Consider the following 20,941-nt stretch of genomic DNA (forward strand, 5'->3'; position numbering starts at 1 on the left):
CTGAGGGCTAGAGGCAAAGTCCTTAGGAGCCCCTCTGAATCCTACAGGCTTCCCAGTGCCCAGCCAGAGAGTAGCTGAGATCAGTCTCTGATGGACTTTGGATTGGCTAAAAGGCTCTTTGCCCCTATATTAAGTTAAAAACTGAGTAGCTAATAGACTGTTGCAGTAGCCACTGGAAAATAAGTGGTTTCATGTGGAAAACCTTCTCCAGGTGTCATGCTTTGGGGGTCATGGTGGGATTGATGGAAGTTTATCAGAGGTCAGTGGTGTTTGCATCTAGTGCTCGTTCAGAAAAAAGAATTCATGTAAAGGGAAGGTGGTATGATGTTATAGGGTTCCATGTCTCACTTTGGTCAATCTCATTATTGGTCTGGGTATTTTAATGTATCTTATCAAGTACTATAGTTCTACCAATTTTATGTTAAAGGCTAATTCCCAGTAGTCCAGTAGGAATATATAAATCAGGACACTGGAATATCAAAAAGAAGTATCTAAATTTCAAAAGTATATCATGAATCTTTCTGCTTTTCATGGATCTCAGCTCAAAGGAAAAGGACTAAAGTTACTTAAATAACATAAAAGTAGGAGCAAGATCATGGGAAAATGGAAGTCCAGAGTAATGGATAATCAAGTCATTTTTAAAACCCTCTTCACTTCCCATAGTTGGTAACAATACTATATTGATTTATTTATTTTGATTTTACTCTTTACAGTCTTCTACATAGAAGTGCTAATAAGCCACAGAGTGATTAAAAGTGAACAGCAAAAAGAAAAAAGAATTCAGAAATTATTTATTTCTATTAGATAAATGTGTATTTTTTAAAAGTGTGTATTTTAAATAGACTCGTGAACTGACAAAAAATTTTATAGTTCCTTAAATTTGTTTAATCAGCCTACCTCTTATACATAAACCTAAAAGAGACCTAAATCTGTGGGGTTTGCCCTTTGCATTTTTTCTACATTGTGCTTTTGAATGGAGCCATTGACAAGTGTATTGCAGCCCATGGGTTGCAGGCTTTTTACTTCTTGATGTTTTTACCATTTTGGCACCTTAAAACAGATTTTTTATGTTAAAATGCACTGCCGCACAATTACATTTGTAACAAAGGAAAAGCAAGGACTGTGAACCTTGATATCAGAGGTAACTAAGGAAACTTCAGAATTATGTAGAATTATGTATTTTTTATTATAATCATAGGGCAGCAATTATTGACCTTATTTTGAAAAACTAGGAAAAGGAAGGGCATTTCATAGACCCTTTTTTCTTTGTCCTTTCTTTTTCTTCTGTAAGGAAGTTCTTAATGAACTGATTGATGATCTGGAGAAAGGAGTTGTTTATATAGTTCTTCAGAATTACTCATCTGCCTTATTGAGCCTTTGAGATGTGGCTCCCTTAAGTTTTTATTGTTGGTAAATGGAGATCCTAATATTTCAATTGGATTGGTAACCCTTGAGAGTATTTTCAGCTGTTGTCATATCTGATGTCATTTCTTAAAATTTCATAATGTCCTGGATAGTAGATCCCATAGTAGATGTTAATAGAAAGAGCACAAGCCCATATCTGTCAGACAGTTCAGCTTTTGGTCTTATGAAGGAATTCTCACAGGAATGAGTGGTCTTATTACACAGGGGAATTTAAGTTAGAGTGCATATTGTCCTGAGGAGGATGCGAGAGCACCTGGATGGCTCATTCAGTAGAGCATACAACTCTTGATCTCAGAGTCATGAGTTCAAGCTCCATGTTGGATGTAGAGACTACTTAAAAAAAAAAAAATACATATTAGGGACAGGGGCATAAAACTCTTAGTTTCTAATCTCTAGGAAAGCATGTAGACAAAAATGATCATTGTCCTATCCATGCAAATGTGAATTTTTTTTTTACTTTGCCTTTACCAGATTCAGTAGGAAAGCTCATATAAAAATGGAGTCTTCATTTTGATTTTTAAAATGCAACCTAATTTCCAGCTAATTGTGAAAGTGGATACCTGAATGAGTTTGATAGACAAGCATAAAAACATTAGAGCCTCTGCAGTTAATGCTGTTTCACCCCTCATGAACCCCACTGTTCTATTTCTGAGGGCTGGAAGATGTGTTCTCTTCCTGGATAGTGTACGAGAGGATGCTTATCAGAATGTTTTGTAGCTCCTTTTTCCTTTTTCTTAGCTTCTTAATCTCACTAGGATCATTACTGGGACCATTTTTCACTTATGCTGCCCAGTCTCTGTGCCCAACCCATGTGACCAAACTCTCTCAGTATACACGCTGAATTAAGGAATGAACAAAGTCTCTTCCAGTCCTGCTATCACATGAGAATTTGGATTTGCAAGTGTACATTTCTAAGTGCTTCCTGCCAGTATTTCTGTATAAGACAGAATTGCCCGTTTTCCATCATTACTTTTGGTACGAACTTAAAATGTTTTTCCCTAGGTGTTCTAAAGAGTGGACTGTGAAATTTCTAATGTCAAAATGTGACCCATGGTATTCTTTTTAAGAACTTGCTATAAATTTCATTTCTTCTAAGAGTTGAGGTGGCCAGTTTTATATGCATTATTTTGATTCTTACACATAATTAATCTTGTAAGTTGGCTTTGATCTCTTACAAGGGTAACATTATCAGCCACTATGCTCCTCTTTTATGTTCAGTAAGTTGCTTATTAGCCCTCTAGTGTGGTGTTCTGCACTTGGTAGATAGATAGTACACTTTGGATGTAGTCATCTGTTGTAGGTGCCAATTTTTGCCAGATTTAGATAAGGTGGAATGGAATGGCTGTAGAAACTTTCTGGGAAAAGTTCAGTCTTCCTTTATGGCTGTTAACTTTTATATATTACTCCAGGTATGTGAAATGGTTAATAATTCAGGCTTAGAAATTATGCATACTTATTTTATAAGCCACAGCCTGCATATAAGTACAGTTTCACTGTTACACTTGCCCTTTCTCTTGGATCCACTCCTTTTGATCTGTATCCATATCACTAGAAATGCTTGGTGGAGGGAAAGACATACTGCTTAGATGCTTAGATTTCCTTAGAAGGAAATCAACATAAATCGAACATCTTCTGTGTGTCAGACACCTTGCTGGACACAAGAATTACCCCATCAGTGATCTCATTGTAGCAGTGGCTCCTCTTGAGAGCCTTCAGGCAGGTTAAGTAATTTGCCCAAGGTCAGTAATACAGTAAGGAACAGAATGGGGTTTGTGTACAAGCAACCTACTTGGTGTGGCAAGATGCTACTGCCCACTTTCAGTGGATCACATTCTTGAGACTACCGTTGTGAAAACTACAGTCATTACATTTCCATAACTTTCTTTCATTTTCAGACTTATTTAGTTTGTAGCTTATACTTTCTCCAGCTTTGACGTTTTTGGGGTGTTGATTGCCAACATTGCTTAACAGAATGTTTCATTCTGCCTTAGTGGGGTGAATTTCCTCAGGCAATTCAAGAACCGTAGAACTTCGGGGCGCCTGGGTGGCTCAGTGGGTTAAAGCCTCTGCCTTTGGCTCAGGTCATGATCCCAGGGTCCTGGGATCGAGCCCCACATCGGACTCTCTGCTCCACAGGGAGCCCGCTTCCTCCTCTCTCTCTGCCTGCCTCTCTGCTTAGTGTGATTTCTCTCTTTCAAATAAAAAAAAAAAAAGTAGAACTTCAATTCAAATCCCAGGGTTTAGGAAAATTAGAGTACATTGCATGTGAAAATACATTGTAAATCATAAAGCATGATAAAATATAAAATTATGAGCTATTTTTAATTCTTTTGACCAAATAGTGTATTTGCAAGACACACAATATAAACTTAAAACATGCATGTGTACATAACTGTAGATAACAATATTTTTATGTCTTTCTAGTTAGACTTCATACATGAGTCATTGGGCCAGACTTCTACTTAAATATGTTTACTTTGCTTGTGTATGGAATTATAAAACTCAGTATCTCTGTATGCACCTGAGAAGGCAGTTAACATTGAAACGTAGAAAATTTCACTGCAACAAATTGAAGGTGAAATTAGGAGTTTACAAAGGTGATTATCCAAATTATGGGAAGCATTAGAAGCAAAGTGTTTCTCCTGGAATTCAGTAATACACAATGATAGCATGTTGAGCTTTGTAATTTGTCTTTGCCACATACTTGTGTGGTCTGGTATGCAGTAGGACCACCATTTTCAGAGGGACTCACCCGCCAGTTAGGATGGAAAACGTTCTTGACACAACTCATTTCCACTTTATATTTAGGTGCCTGATTTGGGAAATGGCCATCCTGAGACTATTTGACCACAAGCTAGTCAGACCTTCTGTTTGCAAGCTTTGAATGTGTGGCGATAGCTTTAGGGTGTGCCATTTCTCAACTTTGGGAATCTGATTAAAGAAGGAATACTAACAATCTAACAAACTAACAAACTAACAAAAGATTTTAAAATCTTTTTTATAAAAGGGAGGGGCACCTGGGTGGCTCAGAGGGTTAAGCCGCTGCCTTCAGCTCAGGTCATGATCTCAGGGTCCTGGGATCAGGCCCCGCATCAGGCTCTGTGCTCAGCAGGGAGCCTGCTTCCCTTCCTCTCTCTCTACCTGCCTCTCTAACTACCTGTGATCTCTGTCTGTCAAATAAATAAATAAAATCTGAAAAAAAAAAAAAAAGGAAGGAATACTAACATAAGAAAAAATAAGTTTAGAGGTAAACCCTATCTCAAATACCTTACCCTGAAATGGACACTTTATTGCCATATTTGTATAAAAAACTTCATATTTGTATGAATTCAGAAAGGGCTAAATGGTATCCTTTCTGTTGATTGGAATTGTTTTCCCCTGTAGTTGAACTTCAGGAAAGCACAAGCATGAGGAAGTGAAATATATATACATATTTCAAATGACTTCTTTCCTTTTATCATGAAATAAGCCCATTAAAAAGAAACATGATATTGTGATGACAAAATAGATTTCCTTTAGAGTGTTAGGTGCCCCTTTGGTGATACTGTCCTTTTTTTTTTTTTTTTTTTTGGTCTTGAAATATCTTCTGCTCTTATTCTTCATACTTTAAAGAGGATTGTCCTTTAGAAAAGAGAAATGAATATGAAACCTAGTGTTAGTTTCAGCTGGAAAGGTTTCAAAGTTTGGCTAATGTTTAATGGTGTACTTTGATAATACTATCCAGTTACAGAATAGCACTCTCTTGATAGTAAGGACTCAGTCTGGTATGCAGGGACACCTTCTAAAAGGAGCAAAGAAACAAACTGTTCTTTGTACAAAATGCACTTTGACCCATAAACTGAAAATAGTAAAGAGCATTAATAGCGGCATGAAAATTTCTAGTAAAACTTGTTTGAGGGTGACGTTGGGGAGAATTGGCTTATAGTAGATAGGAGCAACTAGATTACTTAGTGAAAAACAAAGCTGAAGTTACAATTTTGTAATTTTTTTTTTCTAAAATAGGAAAGATGAGAATGAAATGAATGGAGAATCTAACAGGAAAGTAAAGAAGGATGATAAACTGAAGAAAGGAGTGGAAAATCAGAAAAGGTTTAATAGAAAGAAACAAGAGATGCCAAAATTTATATTTACAATCTTGAGTTTGTTGGATAGTCACCTGAGGATGGGTTAAGGAAAAATTACTAAGTAGCCATCTAAAAATCACAGAAATACTTTCTCTTCTTGAGGAGAGCAAGTAAATGTATTATAATTTGCTAACATCTATTCTGTGGGGAAGGGGAGGTGGGAGAGAGAAGAGTTGAAAGAAGAGAGTTCTTTCTCTCTCTCTCTCTCCCTCCCTCCCTCCTTTCACCCCTCACTGCCCCTACCCCACTTCATATTAAGAATCAGAAATCTTGTTCAAACAACTTTGGGAAGATACTCAGAATCCCTATGACTGTTAGAGACATGATCTTTAAAAACAAGCAAGCAATATGATATAATGCAGTGGTTCTCAACCGGAGGGAATTTGCCCCCTAAGGGACATTTGCCAATGTCTACAGACATTTTTGATTGTCTTGACTTGGGAGGTGTACTGGCATCTAGTGGGTAGGCCAGTGATGCTGCTAAACATCCTGCCCTGAAGGACGGCCCTCCAAAACAAAGAATCTTCTGGCTCATTTTCAATAGTGTTGATGTTGAGAAATCCTGGTGTAGGGGAGACAGCATGGCTCCGGAACCAGACAGAAATGGGTCTGAATCCCAGCTCTACCCCTTATTAACTATGTGACCTTGAAGATAGACACATGCTATGTCAAAAATAAGTGAATATAATTTGGCTGAATGGATAAATTAATTCCCTCAAGTCTCAGTTCCTTCATCTATAAAATGGGGGTGGTAACACATACCTCATTAAGGAGTAAAATGAATGAGTGAATGAGTCCAAATGAGTTTAGGACTAGAGCTAAAGAATAAATATAAAGAGCACTCAGCACAGTGCCTGGAACAGGCAAGCATTCAGCAAATAGTAGGTAGATTGATGGTGGCAGTGATAAATAGAATTATGCCAGAGGGTGTCCCTACTTTCCCTGGAAGTTTGACTTCTGTGAATCTGGTTACCTGAGTTCTGTTCCCCCACCCCAATCAGGTTACACGACAGATCCATGAGCATGAGCAGGAGAACGAGTTGCGGGAACAGATGTCAGGTTATAAGCGGATGCGGCGCCAGCACCAGAAGCAGCTGATCGCCCTGGAGAACAAGCTGAAGGCTGAGATGGACGAGCACCGCCTCAAGCTACAGAAGGAGGTGGAGACGCATGCCAACAACTCGTCCATCGAGCTGGAGAAGCTGGCCAAGAAGCAAGTGGCTATCATAGAGAAGGAGGTCAGTGTGCACACACATGCCTTTGTGCTGTAACCAAGCCAGGCCTGTTTCAGTCAGTGGCATCACGTGAGCAGAAGACAGGAGCAGTGTGCTTTTTGGAGGCAGAGGAACAATGTTGCATTGGTGGTAGTTGAGAGGGGTTAGGTTTTGTGGGGCTACTCAAAATTGCGATTAAAAGTTAAAATAGTTACTGCAGGTGTATATTCTTGTCTATTCAAATATATTCTGAGAGCCAGTCCCTTGAGGGGGTCTGGGTGCAAATAAAGAGAAACAAGATGCTTCTCTCCTGTGGAAACTTGCACAGTTCAGACCTGTTACCATGCCTGCCACACCCCCAGTCCTCTTCAAAAGAAAACTGCTCTACAAATAGTCCCTTTCAGTGGTGATAGTGCCTGCCTACACTGATTGGACTAGGAATGGGCACCTGACCAGTGGCAGTGAGTAATTAATCTGGCTGTTGCTTGAGTCTTCTAGGAGACATCTCTCTTCCCCATCTAGGTTCCAAACAGAGGAGAGACTAAGCAGACAGTGAGTCAAAATATTACCTTTATTACTGATAAGTATTAGATGGGAGAAGTAATTCATGTCTGAAGGGAAATGTGCTAATAATACTGTACAAACTGAACAGACTCGCCTATCTAGGCTCTGGCAGTGCTAAACCAGTCGCCTTCCTTGCCACACCCCCGTCAGATTTACACAGTGTGGGAAAGCAGGGGTGAACATGTGCTCCCTAAGGATGGAGTGACTGGGGACAGAGTGCCAGGGGTGTTTTGGTAATTAAGCACTCTCTCCACGTGGAAAGGAACATCAGAACTGCAGAGGAAGCATTCCCCCAACAGCCATCAAGCTGTGAGGCAGCCTGGCATGAAAACCTCTGCCCAAACAGGGATGATCCTGATTAAATAAACCAGTCAGATTCTTTCTTGGGGATTTGATTTGGTAACTACGTAGAGAGAGAATTGTTCATAATGGAAAAGGATTGATAATGGAAGCTAAAGGAGTAAAGATACATAAAGAGAACCATGACGCGTAATTCCCTCCCTGTCTCCGAAGCACCTCATCCTACATACGTGCTGCATCTGATGGTCCCCAGAAACTTCAGTTTGGTCACTTTCAAGAGCCCGTGCTCATTGGGTTGTCTTTTATTTGGTCTGTGTTCTCTCCATTTGGGAGCCCCCAAAATGTCCCAGCGTCTGACCGTTGTCAACGGTAGCAGGTGCCTAAGAAAACAAAATGTTATTAATCAGAGTGAGATTCTGGGAATAAAAGTCGCCAGCTCTGGTTACTTATTCATTATTTATAATTTAATCTGTGAGCCACCAACAATACGAAAAACATCTTTTATTATGATCCTTAGTTCACTTTCCATTCCTTATATTTTTTTTGTGTGCTCAATAAAACATGTTGAGGTTTGCCTTCATGTTTTTCCCGTGATTGGAAATGTATTTTTCAATGGTAAAAATTTCAGATTTCTTTTTAAGATACAAGAGAATCAGAACAGGTATTTGCTTATTTTGTTTTTTATTAATTATTTGCTCAAAAAACACTACATTATTCAGCACTTATGGACTCTTTTCATGCATTGGAGGATATAGACAGCTGAATTCGGTGTGGAGAACAATTTATCCTAAATTGTATGTCATTTTATTAGGCAAAGGTAGCTGCAGCAGATGAGAAGAAGTTCCAGCAACAGATCTTGGCCCAGCAGAAGAAAGATTTGACAACTTTCTTAGAAAGTCAGAAGAAGCAGTATAAGATTTGTAAGGAAAAAATAAAAGAGGTAAGAGTACCAATATTTGTCATCACTAAGTTGCCATTGGAATGGTTAGAACTAAAGGGGTGCCTGGCTAGCTCAGTTGGTGGAGCATGTGCTTTTTTGATCTTGGGTTGTAAGTTTGAGTCACATGTTGGGTGTAGAGATTACTTAAAAATAAAATCTTTAAAAAAAGAGGTTGGAACTTAAAATTGGTTAATGTTACATTGTAATCAATAGTCTAAACCATTGATCCCCAAACTTTGTATCACCTGAAGTGCTTATTAAAATGGATTCCTAACTCACCAGAGTTAGATTTTCTGATTTTCTGATTCAGTGGGTCTGGGTGGAATTTGAGCTGTGCATTTCTAACAAGTTCCCAAGTGATGCTGAGGCTGTTGACTCGGGCATCAGATTTTAAGAACCATTGATTTAACTCTAAACCATTCTTGCCTACTTCCAGTTTATTCTCCAGCCACTTCAGCCAGAGTGATCTTTTCAAACCAGAAGTCTCAGGGCATCTGGGTGGTTCAGTCAGTTGGGCATCCAGCTCTTGGTTTCATCTTGGGTCATGATCTCAGGGTCCTGGGATCGAGCCCGGTGTCAGGCTTCGTGCTCAACAAGGAGTCTGCATGAGGAGTCTCTCAGTCTCCCACTGACCCTCTCCCTGAGCTTGCTCTCTCTCTGTCAAAAGTAAATCTTTAAAAACAAACAGACATGGGGCTCCTGGGTGGCTCAGTGGGTTAAGCCTCTGCCTTCGGCTCAGGTCATGGTCCCAGGGTCCTGGGATCGAGCCCCGCATTGGGCTCTCTGCTCGGCGGGGAGCCTGTTTCCTCCTCTCTCTCTGCCTGCCCCTCTGCCTACTTGTGATCTCTGTGAAATAAATAAATAAAATCTTTAAAAAAAAAAAAAACAAAAACAGACATGAGTCTCATCATATCACCTCATGATTTTAGCATTCATTGACTTCCCGTTGCTCTTAGGAGAGATCAAAATGCTAGTAGTCTACTCTCAGCCTCTCCTTCCATCTCACCTCACACCACTGTTACCTCACCTGCTTACACCCCTGACTGTTTGCTGCTCCTGCCACAGTGGTCACCTTTTGGTTCCTCAAATGCATTAAATTCCACTTTTCTCCAAAGCCTTTGGAGAAGACTGTTTCTTCATACTGTTTTTTTCCACCAGATGCTCTCCCCACCCCCACCCCACCCGCCGACCCCCAGTCTCTCCCTCTGCTGTTGTTACTCCTTTTCCTTGTAAGACTTACAGTTGTTACTAAAACCTTAACTTGGGCCGCCTGGCTGGCTCAATCTGTAGAGCATGAGACTCTTGATCTCAGGGTCATGAGTTCAAGCCTTACATTGGGCATGGAGCCTACTTTAAAAAAAAACAAAAAACAAAAACAAAAACCTTAACTTAAATATCATTTCCCGGGGCACCTGGGTGGCTCAGTGGGTTAAAGCCTCTGCCTTAGGCTCCCATCGTGATCCCAGGGTCCTAGGATTGAGCCCCGCATCGGACTCTCTGCTCAGCGGGGAGCCTGCTTCCTCCTCTCTCTCTGCCTGCCTCTCTGCCTACTTATGATCTCTGTCTGTCCAATAAATAAATAAAATCTTAAAAAAAAAAATCGGGGTTGGGGGCACCTGGGTGGCTCAGTGGATTATAGCCTCTGCCTTCAGCTCAAGTCATGATCCCAGGGTCCTGGGATGGAGCCCCGCATCGGGTTCTCTGCTCAGCAGGGAGCCTGCTTCCTCCTCTCTCTCTGCCTGCCTCTCTGCCTACTTATGATCAGTGTCAGATAAATAAATAAAATCTTTAAAAAAAAAAAAAATTGGGCGCCTGGGTGGATCAGTGGGTTAAAGCCTCTGCCTTTGGCTCAGGTCATGATCTCCGGGTCCTGGGATCAAGCCCTGCATCGGGCTGTCTGCTCAGCGGGGAACCTGCTTCCCCCTCTCTCTCTCTGCCTGCCTCTCTGCCTGCTTGTGATCTCTCTCTCTCTCTGTCAGATAAATAAATAAAATCTTAAAAAAAAAAATCGTTTCCCAAGGGAGACCTCTCCTGACTTCCTTAACCAAGACAGGTGCCTCTGGTTTCATAACACTACTTTTCAATTACCCCCCCCTTTTTTTTTAAGTTATTTTGAGTTACTTACCCGCTGTCCAGTAAGTGATAAGAGCAGAGAACATGTCTTTTTTTTTTTTCTGCCTATAACTGTATCCCTGTGCCTAGTATATGTAAATCTCTGATAAATGAATGATCGGTTCTTAAAAGTTTGGCTGAAGGCCAATAGGAGACTCGGAGAGTCCTCCTGATGAACTGCAGTTTGATATGAAAGCTCCAATTTCTTCACTTCTCCCACCAGTGCTAATAGGTGAATTGCCTGCAATTCCCTAGACTTTCCTCCTTCTAAGACTTAGGATTTCTTATTTCTAGACTACTGTTATTAAGGTTTACTAAAATTCAATATGGGGCATGGTTTCAGTATGTGAAATCCTTTATTTGCGCCCATATTCTGAGTTAACAATATGGAACTTATCAAGGTTCCTCTCCAATTCTTTTGTAATTAGGAAGTGAAAGCAAGTGGGTTGGGGTGGGCCTCAGGACTTCTAGTCCTGCCCAGATGAGCCACTGGTGATTGTGGGGACTGACAGAAATTTGTGTTTAATCCACACTGCCTACACAGGAAATATCTGACACTGTAAGATCAAGAAAACCAGGCTGTAGGGAGAAATGGCCCAAATAAGAAAGTTCATGAACTATCCATTTTCTCTGAGTTATTGCTGGGGCCTAATTATTACGTCATGATAGAAAGATATTGCTGGATCACAGATAACATTGATTTTTTTCAATGAGAAATTTTGAAATGTTCTCAATTGCACTTATATTTTTATTTCTAACTCCTTGTGCTTATTCATGCTCTGTAGGCCACACTTTCTGCAGCCATCATTCTGACCTTTTCTAACGCCCAGGTATTTGGAGATTGCATGAACTCAACCTGTAGAAGATTCTCTCGCAGGACAGCATTAGAGAATCCCTACTCAGTCCTCAGGCATTTTGGGTACTCAGATTTATGAGTGCAGGAACCCACAGGCCCAAACTTACAAGTCTTTCAACATGCTTATGAGGAAAAACAAGCCTAAACTCAGTTCGAGATAGCCTCAGTAAGCCTTTCTGTGCCAAGCTAATACTACTTCTTACAAAGAAAAGCTTATTTCTGACTATTTAAGGTGGTGTATACATTTAGATACTGATATATTAAAGATATTGCCCTTGGGGTAACAAAACAATCTCCATTATCCCCACTGTTTGGTAGACAACAGAGATGTGGGCAATACAGGATGATGAATAGTCTGGAAATAATTTATTCTTGATTTTGGGTGAGTTTATACAGTCACATTTGAACCTGGGTGTGTGATGTAGTGGTTAATGCCAAGCCTAGTAGTGAAGTCATGGCATTAAGAGATGAGTCACCCAGCCTTCCTGTTGTGATCCCAGCTTACCACATGCTCGAAACAGCTTTCTCTCTTGTTGATTCTGATGTTTCTCTGAAGACTTCACTGGAACAGGAAGGTTGAAAGTTGATGCACAAGGACTTGTTGGCCAAGTGCCCAAATAATCTGAATAGTGTGTGATGTCCACATCACACAACATCAAGTAAAATAGGTGTTAGCATTTAAAGGAGATTTTCACTGAGTAGTTAACCGAATAGTAAAGGTCAAGGTTATCAGTATGAACAAAAAAGAGTGCACTGTGCTTTCTCTAAAAATGGTCTTCTTACTTTCTCCATAGAGTAAAGTAACACCTTCTTAAGTGTTCTGAGTGTCTGCCTTCTTCTCTTTACCCATATAACCTGGAGTAATTATGAATTTTGTCCTTTAGGAAATAAAGGTAGTTCATTTACCGTCTAATAACAAATAAAATATTGTTTCCTGAAATTCAAAGTAGTGACGTTCGCAGTTACCTCCTGTCTATGAAATCTGTCCATTTCTCCCGGTCTTGTCTCCTGCACTCTGTTTTCCATGAGGCAAGTCAAGAGGCAAAAAGATGACTCTATTTGAGATGCACTTCATTGTGCGTCCCCACATGTATAAAATCCTTATCTCCTGTGCTACAGATCCATGCCCTTAACTTGACCTGTAAAGCCTCGGATGGTCCCGCCTCATCTCGTGTCACGTGGCACCGCCACCCTAACCTGCTCTCCATTCCTTGCTCACACCATGTTTCAGTTAATCCACCCGAAGTGTTAGCATATGCTGTGTCCTCTACCAGAGTATTCTCCCCTCCCCTTTATCACTGGTTAGCTCCTACAGGTTTTTCCAGTTTCACTTCAGTTGTTACCAAGATCGAATATGTTCTTTTTTTTTTTTAAGATTTTATTTATTTATTTGACAGAGAGGTCACAAGTAGGCAGAAAGAGATAGAGAGGGGAAGCAGGCTCCCCGCCGAGCAGAGAGCCCAATGTGGGCTCTATCCCAGGACCCTGAGATCACGACCTGAGCTGAAGGCAGAGGCCCAACCCACTGAGCCACCCAGGTGCCCCGAATATGTTCTTTTAAACATTCTTGTAGAACCATGAACTTCACCTTCACAGCAGCTATCATAGTAATTTTCAGTTCATTTCTGAGGTTCTTTGATTAATTACTGCTTCTAAACTGTGAAGCCCCCATGATGGTGGTCATCATGTTCTTTTGCTCATCATTGTATCCTTGTGCCTTGCACAGCGCCTGTCCCATGGTAAGAACTCTGTATGTGTGTGTGGACTGAATGCGCGAACCAATTATTTCCTAGAGGGAGAAGCCAGAGAGTGGAAACTAACAAGCCTCCCTATCCCTTACTACTTAGTTAATCAACAAAAAAAGTTGAGGGGAAGGGATATGCAGCACAAGTCTTTGTCTTCATGTTCTTAGTTGCTCTCCAGATAATTTAATCTACCATTGCAGTAAACAGTTAGTTCCTTTTACTTGATGAGACCAGCATGTTGTTTTTGTTTTGTTTTGTTTTTGTGAAGGAGATGAACGAGGACCATAGCACACCCAAGAAAGAAAAGCAAGAGCGGATATCCAAGCATAAAGAGAACTTGCAGCACACACAGGCTGAAGAGGAAGCCCACCTTCTCACCCAGCAGAGACTGTACTACGACAAAAACTGTCGTTTCTTCAAGCGGAAAATAATGATCAAGCGGCATGAGGTGGAGCAGCAGAACATCCGGGAGGTATTTATTATGGCCATGACTATCACCACTGACTCACGGGACAAGCAGCTTTGTGAGGATCATGGCTGGTCTGTTCATTCTTACAGCCTTAACCCTTACGGTCTCTAGTGCAGTGCCTGACACAAAGTAGGTATACAAAAGTAGCTAGGAAACGAATTTACCACTGAAAAGAAGGAGAAAGCCCATTTACAGAATAAGGAATCAACATTTTCCAAATAAATGTAATGGACTTTTATTGAGCACCTATTATAACCTTTATTATGCAGTGGAGGATCAAAAGATGTAGAACAGAGAATTTCTGTTTTCAGCCTGCTTGTCAGACACTTGGGTTTTGTGGCTCCACGTGGAATACTAAGTAATAGAATGATGCCCCCTTGGTGGCAGGCACTATGCTGGAGATGCCAGGTTTAGGGAGGAGCTATAATTCCGTGCCTTCAAGCAGCCCTAACTCTAAGAGGAAAAACAGACATGTAACAGACTAGCAACGGTATAACATCTCAGGTACCATAGACCTATAAATAAACTGTCTTGGGCATACAGTCATGAAAGAGCTTGGAGGACTCAGTGACTCACGAGAAGTTGAGTGTTTGGGGTTTGTGTACAAAGTAGAATGTCAAAAAAAGGGTAATTAGAAGCAGAATGTGGACCTTTTTTGTTAAGCCATGTTATTTCAATTTTAGCCTGAAGGCAGTTACAATGGCCGTTGGAGGATTTCAGGCAGGGGGTCGGAGAGAGTTTTCTTTGAAAGAAGTAGTGCAACAGTGCAAAGGTGGCTACAGCAGCAAGAAGCAAAATACAGTGAGGTCAGCGAGGACATTCTTTCTCTAGTTCGACCTGGAAGAGGCAATGGGGAGAGATTAGATCTGAAGCAGAACTGACAGTAATTCCAACCAAATGGCATCAGAATTTCAGAAGAGAGAGGAGTCCAAAATGACTTCAAAGTTTCTAATTTGGGAAATTGGATGAATAAGACATTATTCACGGCGATGAGCACAGAATGTGACTCAGTTGCAGATACGGAGTTCAGTAGGAAAACATTGTGACCTGGAATAATCAGAGAAACCCTCATAAATGATCTAGCACGTTGGTAAAAATATCGAACTTTGCAAAAAACCAGCGTTAGCCTGAACGAGAGAAACAAGCACTAAAGAACATTTAATGGGAATGTGCATTGGTACAGTATAAGCTCTTGGGAGAGCAGTTTTCAACTGTGAAGGAGAAGGAATGGAGCAAACTAAAATTTATCAAACACATGTAATGAGCCAGTCTCAGACCCTTTATCTGTGTTGTCTCATCTCATTGGAAGAGAGATAAACTGCTGAACATTTATTTTTGAGGCAGGCAATGAGTGATATGGCTAAAATTTTACTTTAGCGAGATTAGCCCAGTTTGGTTGGTGGTGATGCACAGACTGATTTAAGCATGCATCCTTAGTGGGGACAATACTGCCCCCAGAGGAGTCAAAATGGGTTCTTGCAGGGGAAGGGTGTTATATATTACAGAGGTTCAGGCCCCCCTCAAGGGCCAGAGTACTTAAATGGATATACAGTTTATCTGTAGTATTCATATTTCATGGATGGGGTTGATCAGGGGAGAGGGAAATCTAGAAAGGCTCCTGAGGATAATGAATGAATGAATGAATGACATAAATAAATAAATAATGGGGGGAAGGTTGCGAAACATTGGGTTGGGGGAAGAAACTAGAAGCAAAGTAATCAGGTGGTAGGAAAAGGACGGAGACAAAGATGGTGGTGACAGCTGTCAGAGGCAAATGGGCAACATATTTTGAATACAAATAAACAGGACTTAGCATACCATCGACTGTGAGAGAAAAGACGAGGGTAGAATCAAAGTTATTTCTGGTGTTCGAGACTTGGTTACATGTATATTTAGTCAGAAACAGAGACTTAGAGGTGTCGGTAAGAAACTGATTAATTCTGTACTAGACATGTTGTCATTTGTTAGAAGGCATGAAAAAGTCCAAAGCCATTTAGAAATAAGATACTTGGGATTCTTTTCATCTGGCAATCACTATTGTTATTCTGATAGCACATATTTGGAAGAAGACTAAGGCTAAGGAAACAATTAATGCAAATAAAAGCTGTAGATGACAGTTATTCCCCAAAAGTGACAGAAACTGCATTTTTCACTTCATTATTGTCAGGTTCCAACCAACTGAATGAAGAATAACTCTTATATGGGTATTTTCCTGAAGAGTCTAAGGTTTTCTTCTTATCTATGAGAACAATAAACAAAGAAAAACATGGAAAAATATACTGATAATCCCATTCCACCCAGTCTCTATCCTGACTACCATTAATTTGGCATCCAGATTTCCAGATTTCCTTTTCCTTCTATATATGTATACATACATTCGGCTTCTATACAACTTTAACTTTTCAAAAATAAGATTACATTGTATCAGTGGGCTTATTTGATTTATAAGCCATAGCAGCAAACACTGACTGCCCAAGAATGGAAAGGAATTTATTGGAAGGTTATGGGTAGATAACAGAGCTGCAGAACCAGGCTGGAGAAGATGAAGAGCCAAGCTGGAAAAGCAAATTCTGTGACCTAGAGAGCAAGAGCTAATGGGCATTCCTCACAGCATTGCCATTCGGGTGTATTTCCTCCAACCATGTTTAATCTTTGTATCATTTCTGCTAAAGATTCAAATTCCTAGGGGACTGAGACCTTGATTGGGCAACATGCTTGCTCCCTTCCTCAGTACTCTCTGATTACAGATAGGATGGAGGAGTTTCTCAAGCAGAAAGAGGAGCCTGTTAACAAAAGAAGGGGAAATGGATACCGAACCTACAAAAATGTCCACTGTACTGTTTTGTAACTCTTCTTTTTTTCTCATTCACCATCCAGGACACACAGCTCTGTCTGGTTCCTTTTAACCATTAACAATGAATTCGGGGAGTCTGGCTATAAAATTATTTATTTACTGAAGTACTTCTCAGTGGCTATTTTGTTGATGTTTTTACAGTATTACTAACAGTGCCACAGAGAGCATCTTTGTATGCAGATCTTTTTACACAGATGCAGATATTTTAAGTATATATGCTCAGAAGTAGAAATTTGGGGGTCACAGTGTATACATGTAAATTTTTAACAGATATTGCCAAATTGCCCTCTAGGGGGTTATACTCCCACCAACAAAGAGCACCTATTTTTCTGTGTCTTTGCCAAAACTGAGTATGAGCAATCCTTTTAATTAATGAAAATGTTGAAAAGACTCACCATAAACTGGGTTGAGCCTCTTCCTCTACCATCACTGCCCGCGGACGCTGGCTATTTTCTAACCAGTTATGAAACCAAGAACTGAAACTAAAAAAGCGTTAAATGTCATAGGCTAACAACATCTCCATTTAAAAGTTTGAGTTCTGGTTCTTACTCAGCCTCATTGGGCATGAGGACACAATTTTTTACTTGACGAGATCAACTGCTTTTAAAGTCAGTAGCACTTGGGTCGTGGTTGGGAAGGGTTTATCACGGGACACACCCTGGATTCACATCTTACGTGGGAGGTAGGGTCCTATAAAGTCTGGTCATACGTTCATGGAAAGTATGTAGGTTTCAGCACTAAGCTCCCTCTTAGCTTTGGGGAGGTGTGCACAGCATGTGATGTGAGCTGAAGGAAGGGGAGCCTACATGGCCCTCATCTTCTGCTGCCTCCAGGGTGTACAGACAAGGAGAAGCTGATGAGCAAAATTGCGTAGTCTACTCCGTGTGCTTTTGTGCTAGCTCAGCCTGTTTCACGAAATGAAGGTGCACTGCACATTGTGCCGTTCATGTGGACGGAGCAACCATGCCCCGTGTCTCACCCACACAGAGGGATTCTTCCGAATATTGTGTCATAGGCCAAAAAAAGCATAAAACAGGGAAATCCAAGCCATTTGTTGGGACTTCTTTTAATAGAAACTGTTGAAACCCCCCCCCCGCAAAAAACCTCAGTTTTAGACGCAGTTCTCCTTTATAGAAGTTGTATGATCTTAGATGAGTCTCTCAATCCCCAAACATCTTACAGTCCTTTGGAAAAGGGGTGAGTCCTTACAATGAGACCACCTCATAGGGCTGCAGCTGGGACTGAGTGAGGTACAAGAAATCACTTTTAAAAACTGAAAGCACATTACACATTTTTATGTAGGTACAGTCATAGGCTCATAGGGAGTCTAATAATAATAATATAGGCAGCTTATCAACTTATACCACAGCAACTCAGATGTGTGAATTAATGGCAAAGGGAGCAACTTACAATTTTAACAGAAAAATGTTTCTCTCAGTTTTTTAATTTATAAAGAGCTAGGTTTAAGATATCATATGGCAGATTTTCACTTATGAATACAGAAAAATAATATGATATGTTGATATGTTCAGAAGCGTTGTCTCCTGGCCTTTCACTTCATCTTCACAAGAATGGTAGTCCGCAGTGTAGCTACTGTTACCCTCTCTTTACACCTGAGGAAACTAAAACGTATATTAAAAGATCTGTCCAGTGCTCGCTTCGGCAGCACATACACTCAAAGATTTGTCCAACATCAAACATGACTGACTCACACCCTGAATATTTTTCTTTTTTTTTTTTTTAAGATTTTATTCATTTATTTGACAGAGATCACAAGCAGGCAGAGATGCAGGAAGAGAGAAAGGGGAAGCAGGCTCCCCACTCAGCAGAGAGCCCGATGTAGGGCTGGATCCCAGGACCCTGGGATCATGACCCGAGCCAAAGGCAGAGGCTTTAACCCCCTGAGACACCCAGGCACCCCTCACACCCTGAATATTTTTCTGTTGAATCTCGCACTTTAGTATGTATCAGAATTAGCTGGGTGACCTATTATTACAACCAATCACTTGCAGCCCAGGTAATTCTGATGCTGCTATTCTGTGGACGACATCCTGAAGCATCCCATTAGATGTAAAGGAAAGTCTTTGATTTCTTTTGAAACTGTTATTTGCTTTGTGTCTTTTATTTTTTTCCCCCTAAGTTTCAGAGCTCTGGGCAGCCCAAACTCATTTTGGACTTCTCAGTTTAGGAAAATGGGTAATGAATAAATGCCCAATATTGGGAGACCTGAAACTCAAAGGTTAAAAATGACATAGTGATCTAGGAACAGGACCTTTACCTATTTAAAGGCTTTCCTTGGCTTTTTCTCTTGATCGTTGGTGTAGAATAGCTTTAGGATCTGAGAAGGCCTCACCATCCTTTGGTGCCACCTAGGGGCCAGTTAGTGACTTTTAAAGGAAGACACTAGATGGTCAAGGTACAGGAAAAGTAAAATAAGGGAAAGCAAAATGCAAAAGAGGGGGAGGTGCTCTAGGAGATGATCTTTTCTCCTTAAAACCAGTGTAAGTTGCATTTATGCTCTGGATGTTTCCCCACTAGAAAATAAGCTCCGTGAGGGGATGTACTTGTTCATGGCTCTATCCCTAGTGCCTACAACAGTGCCTGACACATAGGAAGTATGCAACAAGTATTTGCTGAATAAATGAATGAATGGTTAGGACTTTGCTCCAGGAACAGATGTTGTGCTGTTTAAAGGACTTCTCTTCAAATGGATAGAAGGCTTAAGTATGCAAGATATTTTCAACAATACCAATATACAAATGTTACTGATATTTCTCTGAAAATAAATGACTTGCACTTTCTCCCATAGTGGTGTCATCAGAGAAGAGAAGCATTCTTATACTCACTGAAAATCCAGCTCACAAGCTTTCTTCTTTCCTTGACCCTCTGTTGTTGTTGTTGTTAAGATTTTATTAACTTATTAGAGAGATAGAGAACATGAGCTGGGGGAAGAGGAAGAGGGAAAGGAAGAAGCAGACTCCCCACTGAGCAGGCAGTCCAACATGGAGCTCGATCCCAGGACCCCGAGATCATGACCTGAACTAAAGGCACACACTTAATGGACTGAGCCACCCAGGCGCCCCTTTCCTTGACCTTAACTAGTAGTAATACCACCCTTTTCAGAATCTAACAGCATAAATTTTTACCTCTTTGATAGCACTGACCACTTTCAGTCTTGTTCTTTCTTTCTTTAAATTCACATCTATAACTTATTTCCTTGTGTTAACTAAAGTTCTTTTGTTTACACGTTACTGAAATTTATCTGAGCTAGTTTAAGCCAAAACCAGGAAATTTACTACAGAAATAGAGGAATATTTCACAAAACCCAATAGCAATAATACAGCCGGACCTACAGGAGAGCTTAGAACCGGTTATGAACGTGGGCATCAGCATACTCCCTGCATGTCTGTCTTCTCCCTTTTTCATCCTTGTTCTGAAGCCCAGCTTTCTCTAACCCTCAGCCTACAAATTTAGCAGTGGATGGCTGTCACATTTGTAGGTTTTGGTTTTTTTTAAGATTTTATTTATTTATTTGACAGACAGAGATCACAGGTAGGCAGAGAGGCAGCCAGAGAGAGAGGAAGGGAAGCAGGCTCCCCGCTGAGCAGAGAGCCCGACATGGGGCTCGATCCCAGGACCCTGGGATCATAACCCGAGCCGAAAGCAGGTGCCCCACATTTGTAGTTTTTATATGCCCCTCCCAAGTTCCAGCCTCACATAGAGATTAACTGTCTCTGAATCCCAATTCCAAATTCCCAGGAGAGAAAATAAATTGATTGAGTCAGCTGTGAGCCGAGCATATAGTACTTCAATAAATATGTAGTACAGTCCCCTAGTAGAGTATTAGCAAGTTGAGAACAGAATCATGGCTGAGTAAACATTTTTATGTACCCAGAGCACATGGTTCAGATCTTGGATATGGTGCAATTTAGGAAATATTCTTGAACTGGTAAGTGAAAAAATTTCACTCAACTACCTTTTTTTTTTCCCTAGTTTTCTTTCTTTCCTCCCTTAAGAAAGACAGACCAGACAAGACAGAAAGAGAAAGAAAGGAAAGACATGAGTAGAACTGGAAAGAACAGAATGATTTGATATAGAATGATCAGAGTAATGGAAAAAATGAAAGGGGAGAGAACACATCTGCTTTTTCCCAGCCTTCCCTTACTCTGAGATTTTAAAAAGCAGTTCTCAATCATGCAAAAACAGGGTTTGTTTGTTTTTTTTCCCAGAAAACCACAAACATTGCAGACATTGCCAGTTTAAGTCAATGATTTTCAACTCTGACTGTATGTATTATATTCACCTGAAGAACTCTTAAAAATAGTGATGTCAGTGCAT

At 40.6% G+C, this 20,941-nt stretch overlaps 1 protein-coding gene across 3 annotated transcripts in view; it reads left to right on the plus strand.

Moving 5' to 3' along the window:
* The window catches only part of TAOK3 (TAO kinase 3), a 185,630-nt gene that overhangs the window by 153,215 nt on the left and 11,474 nt on the right, over positions 1 to 20,941 (plus strand). For all 3 annotated transcript variants that reach the window (XM_046024808.1, XM_046024810.1, XM_046024809.1), the window contains exons 15-17: positions 6,551 to 6,787; positions 8,439 to 8,567; positions 13,549 to 13,752. In XM_046024808.1, coding sequence (XP_045880764.1) covers positions 6,551 to 6,787; positions 8,439 to 8,567; positions 13,549 to 13,752 — 570 coding nt within the window. The remainder of the gene's footprint in view (positions 1 to 6,550; positions 6,788 to 8,438; positions 8,568 to 13,548; positions 13,753 to 20,941) is intronic.

The sequence above is a fragment of the Meles meles genome, chromosome 12 (assembly GCF_922984935.1).
Source record: "Meles meles chromosome 12, mMelMel3.1 paternal haplotype, whole genome shotgun sequence".
Lineage (NCBI taxonomy): Eukaryota > Metazoa > Chordata > Mammalia > Carnivora > Mustelidae > Meles > Meles meles.